General features: G+C 34.3%; 1 protein-coding gene across 1 annotated transcript in view; it reads left to right on the top strand.

Moving 5' to 3' along the window:
* DNAI4 (dynein axonemal intermediate chain 4) overlaps nt 1-21,464 on the top strand; it is an 85,989-nt gene that overhangs the window by 20,295 nt on the left and 44,230 nt on the right. The window contains 5 exon segments of the mRNA XM_015082753.3: nt 1,642-1,819; nt 10,519-10,703; nt 12,551-12,663; nt 14,292-14,448; nt 18,061-18,200. Of these exon segments, the coding sequence (XP_014938239.2) occupies nt 1,642-1,819; nt 10,519-10,703; nt 12,551-12,663; nt 14,292-14,448; nt 18,061-18,200 (773 nt within the window).

Genomic DNA, 21,464 nt, shown 5'->3' with positions numbered 1-21,464 from the left:
GAAAAGAGTCCCTTGGATTTGACAAGTTGAAGCACTAGGGGATTGTAATGAAAGTAATCTCTATGCGGTAGGTGAGGAGAGGTGGAACTAGATTGCAGTGAATTTTGGAGCCAATAAGGAATAAGGAAGTAGACAGTATTATTTACTAATATTTGAAGAGTTAGACTATGAAAGGAAGCGTAGATAAAGTAACAGAGGAAGACACAGCTAAAGGAAGGATTTTTTAGTTGGGGGGATGAATGGAGGATAATTATATGTTCAAGGGGAAAAGAGGACATAATATGTAGTGGATAAGGAATTATTGATGTACAATAGTCCCTGAGAAAGTAGTAACAGACAGATTTCAGAGCACAAGAAGAAAGATTAGCCTTAGATAAGAATGGCAGCTCTTTTACTAAAACAAGAAAGAAAGAAAGATGCGTTTAGGTGAGTTTGTAGGATATGGAAGAAGAATATAAGACAATGGAGAAATAATTTAAGGAGCTTTTAACCAGATTGTTTGTTCTTATTTTCTTAGAGATGTTGAAGATAAAGTCATTTAGACATTGAAGGAGGGAGGATAGAGTAAAATACTTTAAGACAATATAAATTTGAAATATTGCATGAATTCATTGCAGGAATTCATTTATTTAAAAAATACTTCTTTAGAGACCATGATATCCTGAGTACTGTCGTGGGTTCTAGGAATATAACAATTAACAAGACAAAGATCTTAACCTGAAGATGCTAACATTCTAGTAAGGGAGTGGACAACAACAAAGTGGCAAGTAGTAATAAATGCTATGAAGAAAAATAAAATATGAAAAGTGGATTGATGATTGTCATTTAAAAATATTTCATTCTTGTCTGATATTTTATGATATGAAAAGTAAAATTATTGTTTAAAATGTTTTCTTTGGAAACCTATTTCCTTTTTATAATCTGAGGGAAGGTCATCTTTGTTTTATAGAAGAAATCTGTAGTACAGAGTACTAGAACAAAGGAATGATAAGGTAGGTTTTGTGTTAAGGAATTTGCAGAGCATAGAAAAGTGAAATCATATCTTTTTTTTTTCTCCAGGATACATTTTGATTTTATCTTCTCTTCTTATTAAAAATTATTATGTAATTGTTCAGGCAGAAACACAATATTCTTCCCAGGTTTTACTCCTCATGCTTCATTCTGCCTATGCAGCTGCCCTATACACTCACTTATGCTTCCTATGTGCCAGAGACTTCCTAACTATAATATACAAATCAATCCATTTAATCCTCATAATAATCTGTGAATAAGGTACTGTTAATATCCCCATATTACAGATAAGGAAACTGAGACCAGAAAAATCACTGTAGACTTTGGATCAGACTACCTAGGTTCAGATTTCAACTCTCATAGGAATAGTTCCCTTTAAGTCTATCTGATTTTACATAAAATGATATTTATAACAACCTCTTAAGGATTATGAGGAAAAAAAGTGATACAATGCATGTAAACATTCTAGAACTATGCTTATACATATTGAACTCTCAAGTAGCTATTATTCTTTCTTGTACCTATGTTCAGATTGTTTCCATGTTTCTAAATGAAAGTCTGATTTTTATTGTTGGTTAATTTTCCTTCAATCATGAATCCTTCGTGTTATGTTATCTTTTCTTGATATAGGAGCACTGGCCCACAGCCAAAGAAGTCTATTAGCTTTATCAGCACAGTAAAAGGGACCCAAACAAAAGGATATAATGGTGCAAACCAAAGCAGAATGGCTCTGTCAAAAACCTTGACAATTGCACCTGAGATAAAAGCAGAAAAAATGAGTATTTCTACCCCAAGGACAGTCATACAGGTAATATTCTTTAGAATTCTGAGTTTATTTGAAAATGGCATCATAAAGAACTTGACTGAAATGTTAAAAGTAGAAAATATCCTGCTTTGAAGTAATAAACTCACTTCTAATATTGATACATTGATTTTGTTAGAGTCTTTGCCACATGACATATCTTACAGTGTAACATTGGCTGTTGGCTTCTATAATTCATTACTGGTAATAGAAACATTAGGGTGGAGTGAGGAAAGTCTACTCATGACCTTAAGAACTAGTTGATTATGGTGTTAATAATAGCTAACCTAGCTATAATATAGGTAGTAAAGCTAACATCCATTCTTCTTGGTAATGTACTCTAGCATTATCACAAATTGGTTATCTCATTAGAAAATGTTTAATTAAAAGTGCTTGGGTGGCTTAGTTGGTTAAGCCTAGGACTTCAGCTCAGGTCATGATCTCATGGTTCATAAGTTTGAGCCCCATGTCAGGCTCTGTGCTGACAGCTCAGGGCCTGGAGCCTCCTTTGGATCCTGGATCCTCCCTCTCTGCCCCTTCCCTGCTCATGCCCTGGCGTGCTCTCTCTCTCTCTGTTTCTCGCCCTCAAAAATGAATAAATGTTAAAAAAAAAAAATAAGAAGAAAACATTTAACTAAGAATTGAATTTTTAAAACTTTTAATCAAAGTATAATATATATACAGAAAAGTATGTAATATGTAAATCTGAATGGGCTAGGCAATGACTTTTTTAGATATGACCGAAAAAACACAGTCCATTAAAGATAAAATTGGTAAATTGGACTCTATCAAAATTAAAGCTTCTGATCTTTGAAAGAATGCTAAAAGGATGGAAAAAGAAACCATACAGTGGGAAAAATTATTTATAAAGCAAACATCTGATAAAGTACTTATAACCAAAATATATAAACAATTCTCAAAACAATATTAAGACAACTTCATATTTAAAATGAACAAAACATTTGAGCAAATACTTCAACAAAGTACATATACAGATAGCAAATGAGCACATCAAATGACAATCTGCATTAGTCATTAGGAAATGCAGATTGAAACTATGAGATACTGTTGTACACCTATTAGAATAGCTAAAATTAAAAGACTGATCATACCGAATGTGGGCAAGTATGTGGAGGAACAATTCTCATACACTGCTAGTAGGAATGAAAAATGAAAAACCATTTGGCACTTTATTCAATGCTAAATATATACCTACTATATCATCCAGCCATTCCACATCTAGGTATCTACTCAAGAGAAAAGAAAGTATCAGTTTATATAAAAACTATACACAAATGTTTATAGCAGCTTTGCTTATAATAGCCACACAATGGAAATAAGCTTATATAATTTTAACAAATGGGTACTATATTATCTCAGGCTATCATAACAAAGTATTATAGACTGGATGGCTTATAAACAAAGAAATTTATGTGTCACAGTTCTGGGGCTGGAAGCCCAAGATTAGAACGCCAGCATGGTTGGGTTCTAGTGAGGACCTTCTTCCAGGTTGCAGACTGCTAAATTTTCAAGTTATCCTCAGTATATTCTCAGTGTATTACATGGTGGAAAGTGATTTAGCTAGTTCTGGCCTCTTTTCAGAAGGGTACTAATCCCATTCATGAGGTCTCAACCTTCATGACCTAATTACCTTTCAGAGGTTCTACCTTCCAATACCATCACATTGGGATTAGGAGACCGATATGAATTTGGGGTGTATACAAACATTAAGTCCATAACAATGATATATTATTATATATACATTATATGTATTATGTGTATATTATACATACATATATACAATACATACGTATTATATAGTATTACGATACGTAAAAGCCCATCTCAGGGGCTCAGATCATGACCAGGGCTGAAATCAAGTCAGTTACTTAACCAACTGAGCCACACAGGTGCCCCAAAATAAATAAATAAACATTTTGTTTAAAAAGTACTTAGAACTAATAAATTCAGCAAGTTGTAGGATGGAAAATTAACACACAAAAATTAGTCGTGTGTCTATACACTAGCAATGAATAATCCAAAAAAATTAAGAAAAAAGATTTCCATTTACAGCATATCAAAAATAATAAAAATACTTAGGAATAAACTTAACTAAGAAAGTGAAAAATGTACACTGATAACTACAAAAATTGCTGAAATAAATGAAAGGAGATGATAAATGGGAAAACATCCCTTGTTTATACATTGGAATATTTCTTAAGATGTCAATACCACCCAAAACAAGATACAGATTCAATGCAATCCCTCTCAAATCCTCAATGATATTTTTTTGTGGAAATAAAAAATCTATTTTAAAACTCGTATGGAATATTAAGAGACCCCGAATTGCCAAAACAATCTTAAAACAGAACCACAAAGTTGGAGGTCTCACACCTCCTGATTTCAAAACTTACTATGAAACTGTAGTAATCAATGTAGCGTAGTACTAGCATAAAGACAGACACATAAACCAATAGAAAACAACAGAGGACCCTACAAATATGTTCAAATGACTTTCAGCAAGGATGCCAATTCTGTGCAATGGGGAAAGGACAGTCTTTTCAACAAAGATGTTAGGAAAATTAGATATCTACATGCAAAAGAATGATGTAGGACTCTTATATACAAAAATAACTCAAAACGTATCAAGCTCTTATAGCTACAACACTAAAATTCTTAGAAGAAAGCATAGGGAAAAACTTTTTGACACTGGTTTGGCAATGATTTCTTAGATAGAATACCAAAAGCATATACAGCAAAAGAAAAAAATGGATATAATGAACTACATCAAACATTAGAAACCTTTGCATCATAGGACACAACACAATGAAAAGCAACCTATGGGATGAGGAAAATATATTTGAAAATCTGATAAGGGGTTAATATTCAGAATATACAAAGGACTCCTACAACTCAACAACAAACAAATAAGTGGCCCAATTAAAAAATAGAGAAAGTACTTGATACTTTTCAAAAGAAGATCTACAAATAGCCAACAGCACTTGAAAAAATGCTCAACATCACTAATCATTAGGAAACTGTAGATCAAAACCACAATAAGGTATCACCTAAGGCTCATTACAATGGCTAAAAAAAAAAAAAAAAAATGGAAAAGAACAAATGTTGGTGAATATACTGAGAATTTGGAAACTTTGTGCACTGTTGACAGAAATGTGTAATGGTGTAGATGCTATGGAAAACAGTGTTGTGATTCCTCAAAAAATTAAAAATAGACCTATCAGGGGCACCTGGTAGCTCAGTAGGTTGAGCATCTGACTCTTGATTTTAACTTAGGTCATGATCCCAAGGTTGTGGGATTGAGCCCATATCAGGCTCTGTGCTGAGTTTGGAGTCTGCTTGAGATGTTCTCTCTCCTCCTTCCAGTTCCTCCCTCCCTCTCAAAAAATTAGAAAATAAAAATACCAATAAATAAAAAATATATGTATAGAATTACCATATGATCCAGTAATTCCACTTCTTGGTCTATATCCAAAAGAATTGAAAGTAGAAGCTTGAACAGATACTTGTACACCTATATTCATAGCAGCATTATTCACAATAGCTAAAAGGTAGAAGCAACCCAAGTTTCCATCAGCAGATGATGAATAAACAAAATTTGATACACACACAAACACACACACACACACACTGGAAAATTTTTAGCTTCAAAAAGAAATGAAATTCCAACACATGCTAGGGTATAGATGATCCTTGAATATATTATGTTAATTGAAATAAGCCAGTAACAAAGGGGAAGATACTGTGTGATTCCTCTTATATGAGATACCTAGAGTAGTCAAATTCAGAGGCAGAAAGAATAAGGCTACTGGGAGGAGCATTTTCAATATCAAACATTGACCTCAGAGAATAGTCCCTGAAAGCAGCCACAATTTGATTGGATTAGAGAATTTGTGCCCCAGGGCATTGAAAACAATAGAACAGTCAGCCGGCAGTTAGTGAAGTTTAACAGCTCAGTGTGGACGGGGTGAGAGTAGTAGAAAGGGGGCTCCTGGGTGGCTCAGTCTGTTGGGAATTTGACTCTTGATTTTGGCTCAGGTTATGACCCCAGGGTCATGGAATTGAGCCCTGTGTCATGCTCTGTGCTGAACATGGAGCCTTCTTGATATTCTCTCTCTCTCTCTCTCTCTCTCTCAACCCCCCCTCCCTCCTCCCTTTCCCCTTTGTCCCTCTCCCCTTCCTCTAAAAATAAAAAATAAATCTTTAAAAAAAGAAGTATAGTAGAGAGCCCTAATAGTACCTTTGTCACTCCAGGATGGTTTGGGGCATACCCAAAGCTATTTGTCCCTGAGAAGCACAATTAACATTGTGTGGGGGTAAGTGTTGGGGTTGGGGGGGGGCATACTAGTCCTTCAGCTGCATTAGCAAAGTACCACAAACTATATGACTTAAAACAATAGAAATTCATTGTCTCATAGTTCTGGAGGACAGAAATCTGAAATCAACGTGTTAGCATGAACATGCACTCTCTGAATACGATAAGAACGGATCTGTTTCCCTTCTAGCTCTGGTAGTCATAGAAATTTCTTGGTTTGTAGATCTATCACTCCAATCCTCTGTCTTCATATTGTGTTCTCCCCGTGTGTTTTCATAATGTCTTACCTGTATGTACATCTGTGTCAAAATTTTCCCTTTTTATAAAGACATCAGTCATACTGGATTAGGGCTTACCCTAATGATCTCATCTTAACTTGCTTAAGTCTGCAAAAACCCTATTTTCACAATCTGAAGTACTGGGGATTAAGACTTCAGCATGTCTTTGTGGGGCGACACAGTTCAACCCATTATGGGGAAATAAATCGCACTAAAATAATCCAGGTAATCACTAAACAAATGAACAAGTAAATAGCAATAACAAGTTTTAGAAAGGAAGGAGATATCAGTACCTAGAGAAAAATATGACCCATATTTAAGAAAAAAATACAGGCAATCGAAACTGTGGGAAGAACCAGATGTCAGATTTAACAAAAAGAGATTTAAAAGAAATCACTATAAATGTCTTCATAGAACCAAAGAAACCATGAATAAAGAAGTAAAAGAAGGTCTGATGACCATCACATCCAATAGAAAATATTAATAAAGAGGCTCAACCTCACTGATCAACAGGGAAATACAAATAAAAACTACAATGAGATATCACCTCACACCTGTCAGAATGGCTAAAATCAACAACAAAAGAAACAACTCTTTTTGGCAAGGATGTGGAGAAAGGGCAACCCTCTTGCACTGTTGGTAGGATTGCAAACTGGTATAGCCACTCTAGAAAACAGTATGGAGATTCCTCAAAAAGTTAAAAATAGAGCTTCCCTACAGTCCAGCAATTGCACTGCTAAGTATTTACCCAAAGAACACAAAAATACTAATTCAGAGGGATACATGTACCCAGATGTTTATAGCAGCATTATCTACAATAGCTAAATTATGGAAACAGCCCAAGTGTCCATTGATTGATGAATGGATAAGGAAGATGTGAGGTATATGTGTGTGTGTGTGTGTATAAATATATTCATATATATATATGAATTCATATATATTCATATTCATATTAATTCATATTAATTCATATATATATGAATATTACTCAGAAATTACTCAGCCGTAAAAGAAAAAAAAATAATGAAATCTTGCCATTTGCAATGACATGGTTGGAGCTAGAGAGTATTATGCTAAGTGAAATAGGTCCAGTCAGAGAAAGACAAATACCATATGATTTCACCTGTGAAATTTATGAAACAAAACAAATGACTAAAGGAGGAAAAAAGAGAGAGGGGGGCAAGCCAAGAAAGAGTCTCTGAACTATGGAAAACAAACTGATGATTATCAGAAGGGAGGTGGGTGGGGGAGAGGTTAAATAGGTGATGGGGATTAAGGAGTGTACTTGTAATGAGCACCAGGTATTGTATGGAAATATTGAATCACTATATTGCACACCTAAAGCTAATATTACACTGTATGTTAACTAACTGGAATTTAAGTAACTTTTTAAAACTGTTGTATATTCAAAAGTTCCTAAGAAAATTGATTTTAAAAATTCTCATCATAACAAAAAAAATTTTTGTAACTATGTGAAGTGATGGACGTTAAGTAAACTTATTATTGTAATCATTTTGCAATATACGTATATCAAATCATTATGTTGTACCCTAAAACGATTCTATCTTATTTAACAATTATATCTCAATTAAAAATAAATAAATAAACTAAAATACTGTTTCTGGGTTGCGCCAAAAAGGAATTATAAAAAGAACCAAATGGAAATTCTGGAGTTGAGAAAAAAGTACATTAATCAAAATTTTAAAAATTCACTAGAGGAACTAAATAATAGATTTTAACTGTCAGAAGGAAGAATTAGCAAACTTGAGGATAGATCAATAGAGATTATGCAAGCCAAAAACAGAGTGGAAGAAAGAATGAAGAAAAATGAATGGATCCTCTGAGAGGGTAATACCAACCAAAGCAACAGAATTCAGGTTCTTCTCAAATACACATGGAACATTTTCCAGTTTAGCCCCTATGTTAGGCCACAGAATGAGTCTTAATTAATTGAAAAGAAATGAAATCATATCAAGCATCTTTTCCAGCGACAGTATTAGAAAACTAGACGTTAGTTACACAAAGAAAACTGGAAAGTTCAACAATATGTGGAGACTAAACAACTTGCTACTGAATAACTAATGGGTCATAGAAGAAATCAAAAGAGAAATCAAAAAATACCATGAGATGGGTGAAAGTGGAAATATACCAACATTTGTGGGATGCAGCAAAAGCAGGTCTAAGAAGGAAGTTCATAGAGATAAATACCTACTTCACAAAACAAAAAGAGTCTCAACTTAATTTTACACCTCAAAGAACTAGAAAAAGAACGAATGAAGCCCAAAGTTAACAGAAGGAAAGAATTAACCGATGAGAGCAGAAATGAATGAAACAGATGAAAAGAAAATAGAGAAGGTCAATGAAACTAAAAGCTGTTTTTTTGAAAAGATAAAAAAATTGACAAATGTTTAATTATATCCACCAAGAAAAAAAAGAGAGGAAATTCAAATAAAATTAGGTTCAATGAATAAAATCAGAATGAAAGAGATGTTGCAACTGATACCACAGAAATACAAAAGATCGTAAGATAATATTATGAATAAATATATGCCAACAAATTGGACAACCTAGAAGAAATGCATAAGTCTCTAGAAATAAACAACCTATCAAGACTGAAATATAATGAAATAGAAAATCTGAACAGTCCAATTACTACTAACAGGATTGAATTGGCAATCAAAAATCCCCAACAAACAAAAGTCTAGGATCAGACAGCTTCACTGGTGAATTATACCAAACATTCAAAGAATTAATATCAGTCCTTCTCAAACTTTTCCAAAAAGTGGAAGGAGAGAAAACTCTTCCAAACTCTTTATATTAGGCCAGTATTATCCCAATATCAAAACCAAATGACACCACAAGAAAAGAAAAACACCAATATCCCTGATGTTTTAGATACAAAACCCTAAACAAAATATTGGCAAACCAAATTCAACATATATATGTTAAAAGGATTATAGATCATGTTCAAGTAGGATTTATTCCATGGTTGCAAGGATGGTTTAACTTAACACTCACAAATCAGTCAATGTGATATGCCACATCAATGAAATAAAGGATAAAAATCATATGATCATCTCAATAGATGCAGAAAAAGCATTTGACAAAATTCAACATCCATTTATGATAAAAACTCTACAAATCAGGAATAGAGGGAATGTATCTCAACATAATTAGACTGTATATATACTCAATGGTAAAAAGCTGAAAACTTTTTCTCTAAGATCAAGAAAACAATAAGGATACTCACTCTTGACACTTTTATTCAACATATTCTGGAGGTCCTACCCAGAGTAATTAGTCAAGAAAAAGAAATAAAAGGTATCCAAGTTAGGAAGGAAGAAGTAAAACTGTTACTGTTTATAAATGACGTGATATTATATATAGAAAATCCTAAAGACTCCACCAGAAACTATTAGATTAGTAAATAAACTCAGTAAATTCACAGGATATAAAATTAACATACAGAAATCTGTTGCTTTTCTACACATTAATATCTAGTGCTCAGAGAGAGAAATTAAGAAAACAATCTTACAATTACATGTAAAAGAATAAATACCTAGAAATAGGGGTGCCAGGGTGGCTCAGTCAGCTAAGCGATTGACTTTGGCTCAGATCATGATCTCATGGTTCAGTTCGTGGATTCGAGCCCTGCGTCGGGCTGTGTGCTGACAGCTCAGAGCCTGGAGCTTGCTTGCTTCAGATTCTGTGTCTCCCTCTCTCTCTGCCCCTCCGCCGCTCATGCTTGCTCTCTCTCTCTCTCTCTCTCTCTCTCTCTTGCTCTGAAAAATAAACATTAAAAAAATTAAATACCTAGAAATAAATTTAATAGAGGTATATATAACATATATTACTCATATATATTCATGTAAAAACATGAATAAGACTGTTTTGAAAAGTAGGCCTAGTTAAGAAACCTTTTAAGCATAAAAACTTTTATTCAATTTTTCATGTTTATTTCAACCTAGAAACATTATACTTATTTTTTTCCTACCACTTTTTTTGTTTTCTAGGGCCTATTTATTCAAAACCCTCCACCATTTTTTTTTTTTTTTTTTTTTTACTTTTTCATTTTAAATAATGATTTTCCACAGGTAATTGATGCACATGGAGTTGATGTCACTCCCCGACCTCTTTACCATCCAGATCCACATACAGGTACAGCAAAGCCAAATAAACTACTGACATCACGAGAAGGATCATTTGCAGCAGAATTTATATCTTCTTATAGCCTTTATCAGAATACATTAAATCCTAGTATGTTAGGGCACTTTACAAGGTAGAGTATACAATTCTATTGTTCTTTTTTATATCACATGTGCTGTCTTTTCATTTAAGTTGTATGTATGTAACTTAGATGTCAGTTGTCTTCGGTCTCCCACCTGCACTCTATGTTAGTGTGCCATCTATGTTCCCCTCATGTTTTACTTAGGTGTAGAGGTTTGCATGTCTTAAGAGTTCTCCAATACTTGGGGCGCCTGGGTGACTCAGTTGGTTAAGCGTCCGACTTCATGATCTCATGATCTCATGGTTTCTGAGTGCGAGCACCGCCTCAGGCTCTGTGCTGACGGCTCAGAGCCTGGAGCCTGCTTCAGATCCTGTGTCTCCTTCTCTCTCTGCCCACTACCCCCCACCCCCACTTGTGCTCTGTCTCTCAAAAATAAATAAATGTAAAAAAAAATTGAAGAATAAGAATAAAAAAGAGTTCTCCAATACTCACACCAAACATTTCTGAGAAAATATATGGGTTTTATACAAGTTTTCTTGAGGAACCAAAGGATGAGGCTAATCACATACCTACAGATGTATTTCTTCTGTTTCTTTTATGCTACAACTTATGGGAAGAAGCAGCTCCGCTCCCCCCAATATCCCATGTAAATCCATGTTCTCCTAGGGTTTGATTTATCTTTTGTTTCATAATTTTTTTTATAAATGAAATGTTATGCATGTGTTATGTAGACACTTTATGTAAGCGAAGTGAAATTTTATTAATGTTTATGGTAGAGAAGTTCAGAATGTTTGCAATAATTAAACAGTATGTCCTAAAATAATCTAAAGATTATGGGGAAATATTTGAGTGTGTAATTTTCCATTTGACCAATTAAAAGTTCCAGAAGTTAACTAAGCACATTTTAGGAGAAAATACGCTGCTCTAGAGTCTGACTCAAAATTTGCATGCAGTAGCCATAGGAGTGCTCTGTAAAACAAAGAATATTCCAGTAAACTGTATCTACCCTTTAAAAAAAAATTTACTTACCTATTTTTGAGAGAGAGAAAGCACAAGTAGGGGAAGAGAAGAGCAGAGAGAGAGAGAGAGAGAGAGGAAAACACAGAATACGAAGTAGGTTCCAGGCTCCAAGCTGTTAACACAGAGCCAAACTCAGGGCTCAAACTTACGAACTGTGAGATTGATGACCTGAGCCGAAGTCGGATGCTTAACCGACTGTGCCACCCAGGCGCCCCCACTGTACCTACCTTTTTGAGGACAAGTTGTACCTATAAGTAGAAAGGGGAGAAAAGTATATAATATCACGAAATTATGTTGTTTACATGTTTAAAGAAATTATTTTTGTATTCTTCAATGTATTGATTTCCCAACCAGTACATAGATTTTCTCTTAATTAAATCTTGAGAGGGCCTTTATAAAATTGAATAAATCACATTTAAGATGGGATTTGAGTGAAGAGCAGAAAATTGGTGAAAAATGAAAGGAAGAATGTTCTAGGCTGAGACTCTAAGGTAAGAGAGTGCCAAAAGATTGAGGAACTTAAAAAGGGGGTAGGATGGGGGAAATGTGATAAATGAAGATGGAGAGACTGGATAGGTAAGCTGTATTTTAGCTTTTTATTCTAAATATATTGGGAATCCATCACAGGACTTTGGACATAGGTTTGACATGTTTTATCCCTAAATTATATTTATAATGACTTTTTTTTAATAATGACTTTTTACTTAAGGAATATTACAAATCAGCTTGATGTTTAAAGAAGTAGTTTACTTTTATCAATTTTTCTTGTATGATTATAGGATATTTGATTTCTCAATATGATAATGTTTTTGTTCATGTATTCAATTACCCATAAGAACATCTAAATAAATGAATAATTTTGTTTTTCATTATTAAAGGTCAGTTTTAGGAAGCAGCATAGTTTCTAAGTCAAGTGTATCTACTACTGAATCAATAGCAGAAGACCTAGAAGAACCATCCTATAAACGAGAAAAATTGACTAGTTTTACAGGTAATGAAAATGTGATCATTTATTTCAGTATCAGTCCCTTATTTCTTTAGCAAATATACTTATTATTTGTCAGATACTTGAGATAAAAGAACTCTGGTAATGATTTCTAAATGCTGGCCAGAGGGGTAGCTACGTGAGAATTACCAGAGTAGTATCAATGTTCCCAAGGTGAGAATCTTGTACCACCAGCCTCAGGAATCACAGATCCTGTTTGAGAAGTGCTTTGCTTCTAGGGCACCTGGGTGGCTCAGTCAGTTAAGCCTCTGACTTTGGCTCAGGTCATGATCTCATAGTTGAAGAGTTTGAGCCCCACATCGGGCTCTGTGCTGACCACAGAGCCTGGAGCCTGGAGCCTAGAGCCTGGAGCCTGCTTCAGATTCTGTGTGTCCCTCTCTCTCTGCCCCTCCCTGCTTGCGCTCTATCTCTCTCTCTCTCTGAAATAAACATTAAAAAAATTTTTTTAGGAGTGCTCTGCTTCTAACTCAGGAGATAAGTCATTCTGTTACACTGTGATCAGTGCCATAATAGGACATATGCAGAGTGTGATGGGAGCACTTTGAATGGAAAGATTAACACCTTTGAGGTGGGAAAAAAGAAAAGAATTAACAGAGAACATTATTGACTTTTGAGTTTTTAAAGATGATTAATAATTTATCAGGAGAACAAATAGGGGTGGCTTCTTCCAAGCAGAACGTAAAACATGAGGTAAAGGATTATGAAAGTAAAGGTAAAAAAAATGAGGAAATAATGGATGATCAAAAGTGCTGGGTGAAGTGGGTACCTACTTGAGGAGCGTTTGCCTTGGAGTGCAGTAAGAATGTGTCTTCCGCTAAGATGATAATGGATTAATGAAAATATTCATAAGGTTGGAAAAGTGCTTCATAGACTCTTTGGTGTTAAGATATGTAACAGGAATACTTCTGACAACAAGTAATGCCCAACTACCATTGGCTTAAATAATCATTTATTTTTCTCACATTAAAAGAACTTAAAAGGTAGATAGCTTTTGGATCGGATCCTGTGGCTTAACTGTGAGACTCTAGATTGGCGACTCTGCTGTTCTCTTTCCTTAAGCCTTTTCTTCTTCCTTCTTGCTTCATGGTCTCAAAATATCTGCCCCAGCTCTGGATATTATATGCACATTAAAAGCAGAAAGGAGAAAGGCAATAGCTCCAGCCATATCACTTTTATTTATCAGGAAAGTAAAAGTTTCCCCAGGAAAGTCTTCTTTCCTATGTATTTCTACTGTTATCTCATTGCCCAGAACTCTGTCACATGGTGACCCCTAGCTTCAAGAGAGGCTAGGAAACTAAACACTTGATTTTCTTAATGGAAAGAGGCAAGGGAAGGGGGAAAGCCTTACCAATGAAAACTTGGCAATCAGCAGTGTCTGCTGCAGGAGGGAAGATCATCCTCTCAGAGATAGACAAGGAGCATTGGATTATTACTGTAATCTTCCCCAGACTCAGAGGGATTGAATCCCTCTGAAGGGATTGAATACATCTCACAATATGGTCTGTTCTTTGACCACATAAAAGCCACCTGCAATATATGACCCATCATATTTTGGTAAAATGATAATTAAAATAGCAATTAGTAAATGATTTTTATAAAATCGTGTATTTTAGATTTACGAGTTGTGAGGGCAACACCTGGAAAAATTGTAACAAAAGAAGACCTAGAAAAGACTATAGAGATAATACTCACAGAGACGGAAACACTGAGATTTTTTAACCTACCGACAGTCATGGTTTCTGTAGAATCTGAAGAAGCTATGAAAGTAAGGTATGTATGGCTCAATTGTCTATATTGCTTCTGTAATTTAAATGCTAAGTCAGAGGTTCCTATCCTTGTTTCTGTTTTGGGGCATTCCTGGATAAATACTGGTGGCATATGTGCTTGGTGAAGTTCTATATAAAGTTATATATGTGCCTTATGAAATGATATGAAAAGTGTTTGTGGGGTTTTTTTTGAAAACTATTTATGTTGTATGTACTTTTTTCTAGAGGAAGAACCCATAGGTTTACCATACTCTTTAAGAAATGGGTACACTACCAAGTCAAATAATAAAAGAAATAAAGGAAGCTTCCAAGTCTCAATAAAGGTTTTAATGATATTTTTTTTTCTTTTATGCATATGTAAGTTATTTCCAGTTTAAAAGAAAGGACTGGGGTGCCTGGGTGGCTCAGTAGGTTAAGCGATTGACTCTTGATTTTGGCTCAGGTCATGATCTCATAGTTTGTGGGATCAAGCCCAGCATGGGGCTCTGTGCTGACAGTGTGGAGCCTGCTGGGGATTCTGTCTCCCTCTCTCTCTGCCCCTTCCCCAGTCATGCTCTCCCTCTCTCTCTCCCTCAAAATAAATAAATAAAACATTTTATAAAAATAAAAATAAAAAAATAAAAAGAAAGGCCTGACATTTTTATATTCAAAACTTAAGTAAAAATATGTTATTGGAAAATAACTGAATTTATTATATTAGAGCAGATTTTCCATTGCTTCTTATTAATGAATTCAAATAGATCACTAGTTTTTGCCTCATTTATTTTGCCTCATTAAGGATTGTTATGCCTTTTTGGGAGAATTTGGGAGAATTGATCCCTTTATCATTATGTAATGCCCCTTTATAATGCCCCTCTGATAATTTGCCTTGCTCTGAAGTCTGCTCTGTCTGAAATTAATTTAGCTACTGTAAACAGATTTTTGGGGTGCCTGGGTGGTTCTGTCAGTTGGGTGTCTGACTTTTGATTTCAGCTTGTGTTGTTGATCCCAGGTGCTGGGCCTGGAGCCTGCTTGAGATTCTCTCTCTCTTTATTCCTCTGCCCCTCTCCTGTGCTCACGCTCTCTCTTTCAAAAATAAAAATATATATATACATTATTAATATAGTTATTCAGATTATTTAGATTCAAATATAATTTGAATATGATTCAAAGTACTAAAAATCTATCATTAAAATATTTTTAGGATATTATTCTTACCCAAATATAAAATATCCTAGAATTATTTGGACTATAAAATATAGTACAAGTAGATCCTGAATAACACACTTTGAAATTCTTAAGACATAAGGGAAAGCTCTTAACACCAGAAAAAGGAAAGGAGCAAATAACAAATGGATAGATAAGTGATCTGAAATCAGAGATGGAGAGATGCTAGAAGCAAACGTTAAAATTAACACACGGATCTAGAGTCCAGCAGGCCTTGGACCCCCACAAATTAAGAGAACTAAAAGAGACATTTTTGTATTAAGCAAAATCCTTAAAAGGATTTCAGTTATCTCAAGTGATCCCAGGTTTCAAAGCTAATATCATAAGCAAACATGAATTTTCTCTGGAGGAAAGCATATCCCATTTAGACTCAAGATTCCCTCAGATTGAGTTTGGTAAAAAAATACACCAAACCAATAAAAAAGTACTACGAATAAGAATTAAAAGAAATAACAGACCAGAGATCTACACCCTGAGGACTATGGATAATGAGATATTAGGACTCTATTATGAGATATAGAATATAAAATATATGTGAAATATTTAAATAAAAGATAGTGTTAACACCTCACTAACATCAAGAAACTATCAAAATGATGACTCATATTTGCAAAAACATCTAAAAAGAACTTTAAAATAAAGTATATTTATATAATTGTTGAAGTAAAACAGAAAACATTGAATTTAAACAAGACATAATCAAACAGATTTAATAAATTGAAACATAGATCTGGATAAATTCTACAAAATAAACCTTGGAAAGAAAAATGTGATATAAAGTATGAAAGAGAAGTTAAAAAAAGAAATTGACAATAGAATAAAGGTCTAAAATGCACCTGGTTTGTTCCAAAATATCAAAATACGAAGAATGGAGGAGATGAACTATTCGAAGAGAGTGGGTAAGGATGTTCCCAAGCTATTAAGACACCATTTTACAGAAATGAATAAATAAAAAGAAATCCACAAAAAAGAAATGCACTTGGTGCATTATATTGATACTCCAGAATACCAAATACTAAACAAAGATTTTACTTTTTATTTTTTTTTATCAGTGTTTATTTATTTTGAGATGGAAAGAGAGCAAGTGGGGGAGAGGCATAGAAAGAGAGAGGGGGACAGAGGATCCAAAGTGGGTTCCCTGCTGACGGCAGAGATCCCGATGCAGGACTCCAAACCTGCAAACCGTAAGATCATGACCTGAGCTAAAGTTGGATGCTTAACTGACTGAGCCACCCAGGCACCCCCAAAAGAAGATTTTAAAAACAGAAGGAAAAAAGAAAAAAAATCATCTACAGAGAAATAATTAAACCAACAGCATTACTAGGGACAAAGAAGATCACTTTATAATGATAGGAAGGTATAATAATTTTAATCTTGAATACTCCTAATAAAATAACCTCAACGTATATGAAGCAAAAATTAGAAACTTGTTAAGTATAAGTAGGTGTGTTAAACTTGCTTCTCTTAATTACTGTATGTCAACCAGATATAAAATTCACATAGATATAGAAAATTTGAACCAAAGACATAATTTAATGATCACATATAAAACTCTGCATTCAATAGAGAATACACACTCTTCAAGCACACACCAATTATTTTTAAAAATCATTCATGCACAAGACCATGAAACAAGGTTTCAAAAATTCCAAAGAAATAGTATCATACAAACTCAATTCTCTGACCACAAATAGAATTAAGTTAAAAATTAATAACATAAATCTCAATTAAAACACAGACACACATTCAGATACACATTTGGAGGTTAAAAAGCACATTTTCTAAATTCCTTATGAACCAAAGAAGAAATCATAATTGGAATTTAAGAAATACTCAGAAGTAAATAATTATTAAAATAGCACATTCCTACAGGATGGCACAAATGTAGTACTCTGAAAGAAATTTATAGCTTTCAGTGTTTATAGCAGAGTTCATAAAAACTGTGTGAAGATAGTGCCAGTATGTCGTTGGGCACTGAAAGTAGTAACAATGCTGGGAGGTATTGTAAGTAGAGTCTTTTGGAGGTAGTTTAGTTCAGTCTTTTCTTTTCTTTGTCATGTTTATTTTTGAGAGAGAGGGACAGAGCACACGTGGGGGGAGGGGCAGAGAGAGAAGGAGACACAGAATCTGAAACAGGCTCCAGGCTCTGGACTGTCAGCACAGGGCCCGACGGGGGCTCAAACTCATGAACCACGAGATCGTGACCTGAGCTGAAGTCGGATGCTAACCGACTGAGCCACCCAGGCGCTCCAAGTGCAGTCTTTTCCTAAGGAGTTTTTTGAACTCGCACTTCACATTTGGTAAAATCCACATTAAAGAAAGTAATTTTAAAGAGAAGGCATAATATAAAGAGATAATATCCATGGCAATAATTTTTATTAATGAGTTGAATATACTTTATTTTTTATAGGCAGAGAAACAAGAATTATGAGACCCTTTGTAGAAATAGATTAGGCAATGATTTATATGCTGAAAGGATGATGCAGACTATTAATGGAGCACCAAAGAATAAAGATGTTCAGTGTGACAAAATCGTAAAAGAAGACAAAGGTAATTTATATTTCATTCTGCTTGATAAAGTACATATTTTAATATACATTCTTTGAGTCTGTCAGTTAACAAATAAATGTTGAAATATATGAAGTAAAGATAGAAATACTTTGGTCAAATCACAATAGCAGCTAGGTCCTGTAATCTATAGCTTTTAGAACTTGACAAATAATGAGTAATAAATATAAATATAGATGATTTAGATAACATAATTATAATTTTGATATTTATAGAAACTCTATTATAGAATTTTGTACTCTTCAAATGTTTATGAAACATTTAGAGAAACTGATTGCTTAACCATAACTAATAACATTTAAAATGTTCCAGACACTATTCTAGGCCTTCCACATTTATTAACTGGTTTAATTCTCACAACCACACAATGAGGTAGGTACTATTGTTACTCTCCGTTTTTGGAGGCAGAAACAAGCAAAGAGAAGTTAGCTAACTTGACCAACTTCACTCAGCTAGTATGGCACACAGTAATACCCTCAGACAGTCTGGTTCTAGAACCTGTGCTCTGTACTACACTTACTGTCTCTCAATGTTCATAAATTCATAACCCTGCATAGCCAAAAATTCTGTGAGGTAGGGCCAGAAAGGTAATTAGGTAAAAGTTATTAATTTTAATGGCTTTTGTTATTCAGCAAAATTATAAGCTAGTTCTTTGAAAAGATTAAAATAAAACTTCTAAGCAAATGCTAAGTCAAGCCAAGGGTAACTTATAATTAGTAGGAAAGTTTTGTGGCATTCTTACTCACTCTTGCCCTACTCCCCTTCTCAGTGTGGTGATGGTCTTAAAGGCAACAGCCTGCCTTCCCAGTTTGAGACCCTGGCCTCTGGTTCCAGAGAAGCAGAGCAGACCTTACTCTCAAAGGATTTGGCTTCTTTGTTTTAACCTGCCTGGGAATACCTGAAGGACTGACCCAGAGCACTTGTTTTTGTTTTGTTTTGTTTTGTTTTGTTTTTTAACTCAGGACACACAGGTGGTAAAGCAGCTGTGCATATTGCATTCTCAACAAATATTGCAAAGTAAATGAACAACTCATCTCTCTTAGAGGCAAAATAATACAATGGAGTCAAACAAGAAACACACTGTAAGCCTGAGAGAAAACGCTAGGGAGGGAGATCTTTGGGAAATTAAGATATTAAAAAAGGCTTGTATATATAGGGAAATTTAGAAAGTCATGTGCATGCCTAGGACAAGATGCAAGCTCAGGAAAGACTTGAAAACATCCTAAGCTTTCCCCTCTGGCTGATCTCAGGCTTAGTACAGGCAGGAAGTGAAGGCCAAGGCATAGATGTAAACAGCCTGGTTAAGCATTAAAGGAATACCTTAACATTGACCCACTCTACAAAGACCCAGAGAGGTTTTTTATCCTTTGTTTGTCTGTTTCTTTTCTTTTTCTTTTCTGTCTTGTTTTTTTCTGATGGACTGGTCGGGGAGGGTGGAGGAATTCAGGTATTCAAGGAGATCTCTGTCATGACACTTGCTGACCAAAAGCTTCTGCGATGATACATGACAAAGAATACAGACTTTATAAAAATAGTTTAGAAACATCACTAAGCAAACAAACAACGAGTACTCACAGCAAACTACAAAAACAAACTCCAAGGAGCAAGAAGAATCTGATTTCCAGAGTTACCACATTATTATATTCAAAGTGTTCAGTTCTCAAAAAAAATTACAAAGGATAGAAAGAAATAAGAAAATATGGCCCATTTGAAGAATAAATTAACTGAAACTCTCCCTGTGGAAGTACAGACATTGTATTTATTAGCCAAAGACTTTAGATCAATTGTATCAAACGTTCTGATAAAGCTAAAGGAAACTATGGGCAAAGAGCTAAAGCAAACAAGAATGGTGTATGGAAAAAAAAAAGAATATGAATAAAGGGACAGGAATTATAAAAAGAAACCAAACATAAATTCTGGAGATTAAAAGTACAATAACTGAAATGGAAATACTAGAGTTATCCGTGGCAGATTTGAGCGGGCAGAAGAAAGAATCTGCAATTCTTAAAGACATGTCAATTGAAATGATCTAGTCTGAGGAGAAGAAAGAAAAAAGAATAAAGAAAACTGAACACAGCCTGAAGGACCTATGGGGCTCCACCAAGCATACCAATATACACAGAAAGGGAATTTCAGAATGATAGGAGAAAAAAGAGATAAGGGGAACACAAAATATTTGAAGAAATAATGGTCAAAAAACTTCCCAAATTTGATAAAAGTCATGAATCTGCGTATCTGAGAAGCTCAGCAAACTCCCAAAAAGATAAACAAAGAGATCCACATTCAGACACATTATAATTAAGTGTTGAAAGAGAATCTTGAAAACAGCAAAAAAAAAAAAAGTGACTCTTCATGTACAAGGGATCCTCAATAAGATTACACCCAATATCTCAGAAACCATGGAGTTCAGAAGTCAGTGGGATGCCATACTTAAAGAGATGAAAGAGAAAACTGTCAACCAAGAATTCTATATCCTTCAAATAATCCTCATGAGGGAGAAATTAAATAATTAAGATTAAATACTTTCCCATGAAGGAGACAATAAGACATTCCCAGATAACAAAAGCCAAGACAATTTAGCATTAGTAGAATTGCCTTATAAGAAATGCTAAAGGGACTCCTTCAGGCAGAAATGAAAGGACACCAGACAATAACTTGAAGTCATATGAAGAAATGAAGAGCACTGGAAAGGTAACTACATAGGTAAATACAAAAGTCAGCATTATAATTTTGGTTTGTATCTCCACTATTTTTGCAATATAATTTAAAATAAATGCATAAAACAATAATTATAAAACTATACAAATGGACACACAGTATATAAAGATGTAATTTGTGACAACGTCAACACGAAGTGGGTGTGATGGAGCTGTATAGGAGTTCTTGTATACTATTGAAGTAAGGTAGTATTAATTCAAAATAAATGGTTAAAATTTTAAGAAATTAATTGTAATCTGCAAGGCAACCACCAAGAAAATAACTCAAAAATTACAAAAAAGAAAATTAGATAGGAATCAAAGCAGAACACCATTAAAAAATCAAGTAAACACAGAAGAAGGCAGTAATGAAAGAATTGAGGAACAAACACATAAGACATAAAGAAGACAAAAATGGAAGAAATCCTTCCTGAATAGTAATTGTTTTAAATAAATAGATTAAATTCTCCAATTAAAAGGCAGATGTTGGTAGGATGGGTTAAAAAACAAAAACTAAACATGATCCAAGTATATGCTGTCTAATAAGAGA

Source organism: Acinonyx jubatus, chromosome C1 (genome assembly GCF_027475565.1).
Source record: "Acinonyx jubatus isolate Ajub_Pintada_27869175 chromosome C1, VMU_Ajub_asm_v1.0, whole genome shotgun sequence".
In the NCBI taxonomy this organism is placed as follows: Eukaryota; Metazoa; Chordata; class Mammalia; order Carnivora; family Felidae; genus Acinonyx; species Acinonyx jubatus.
The sequence above is the reverse complement of the archived record's forward strand: the minus strand, read 5'-3'. Positions and strand labels throughout refer to the sequence as shown.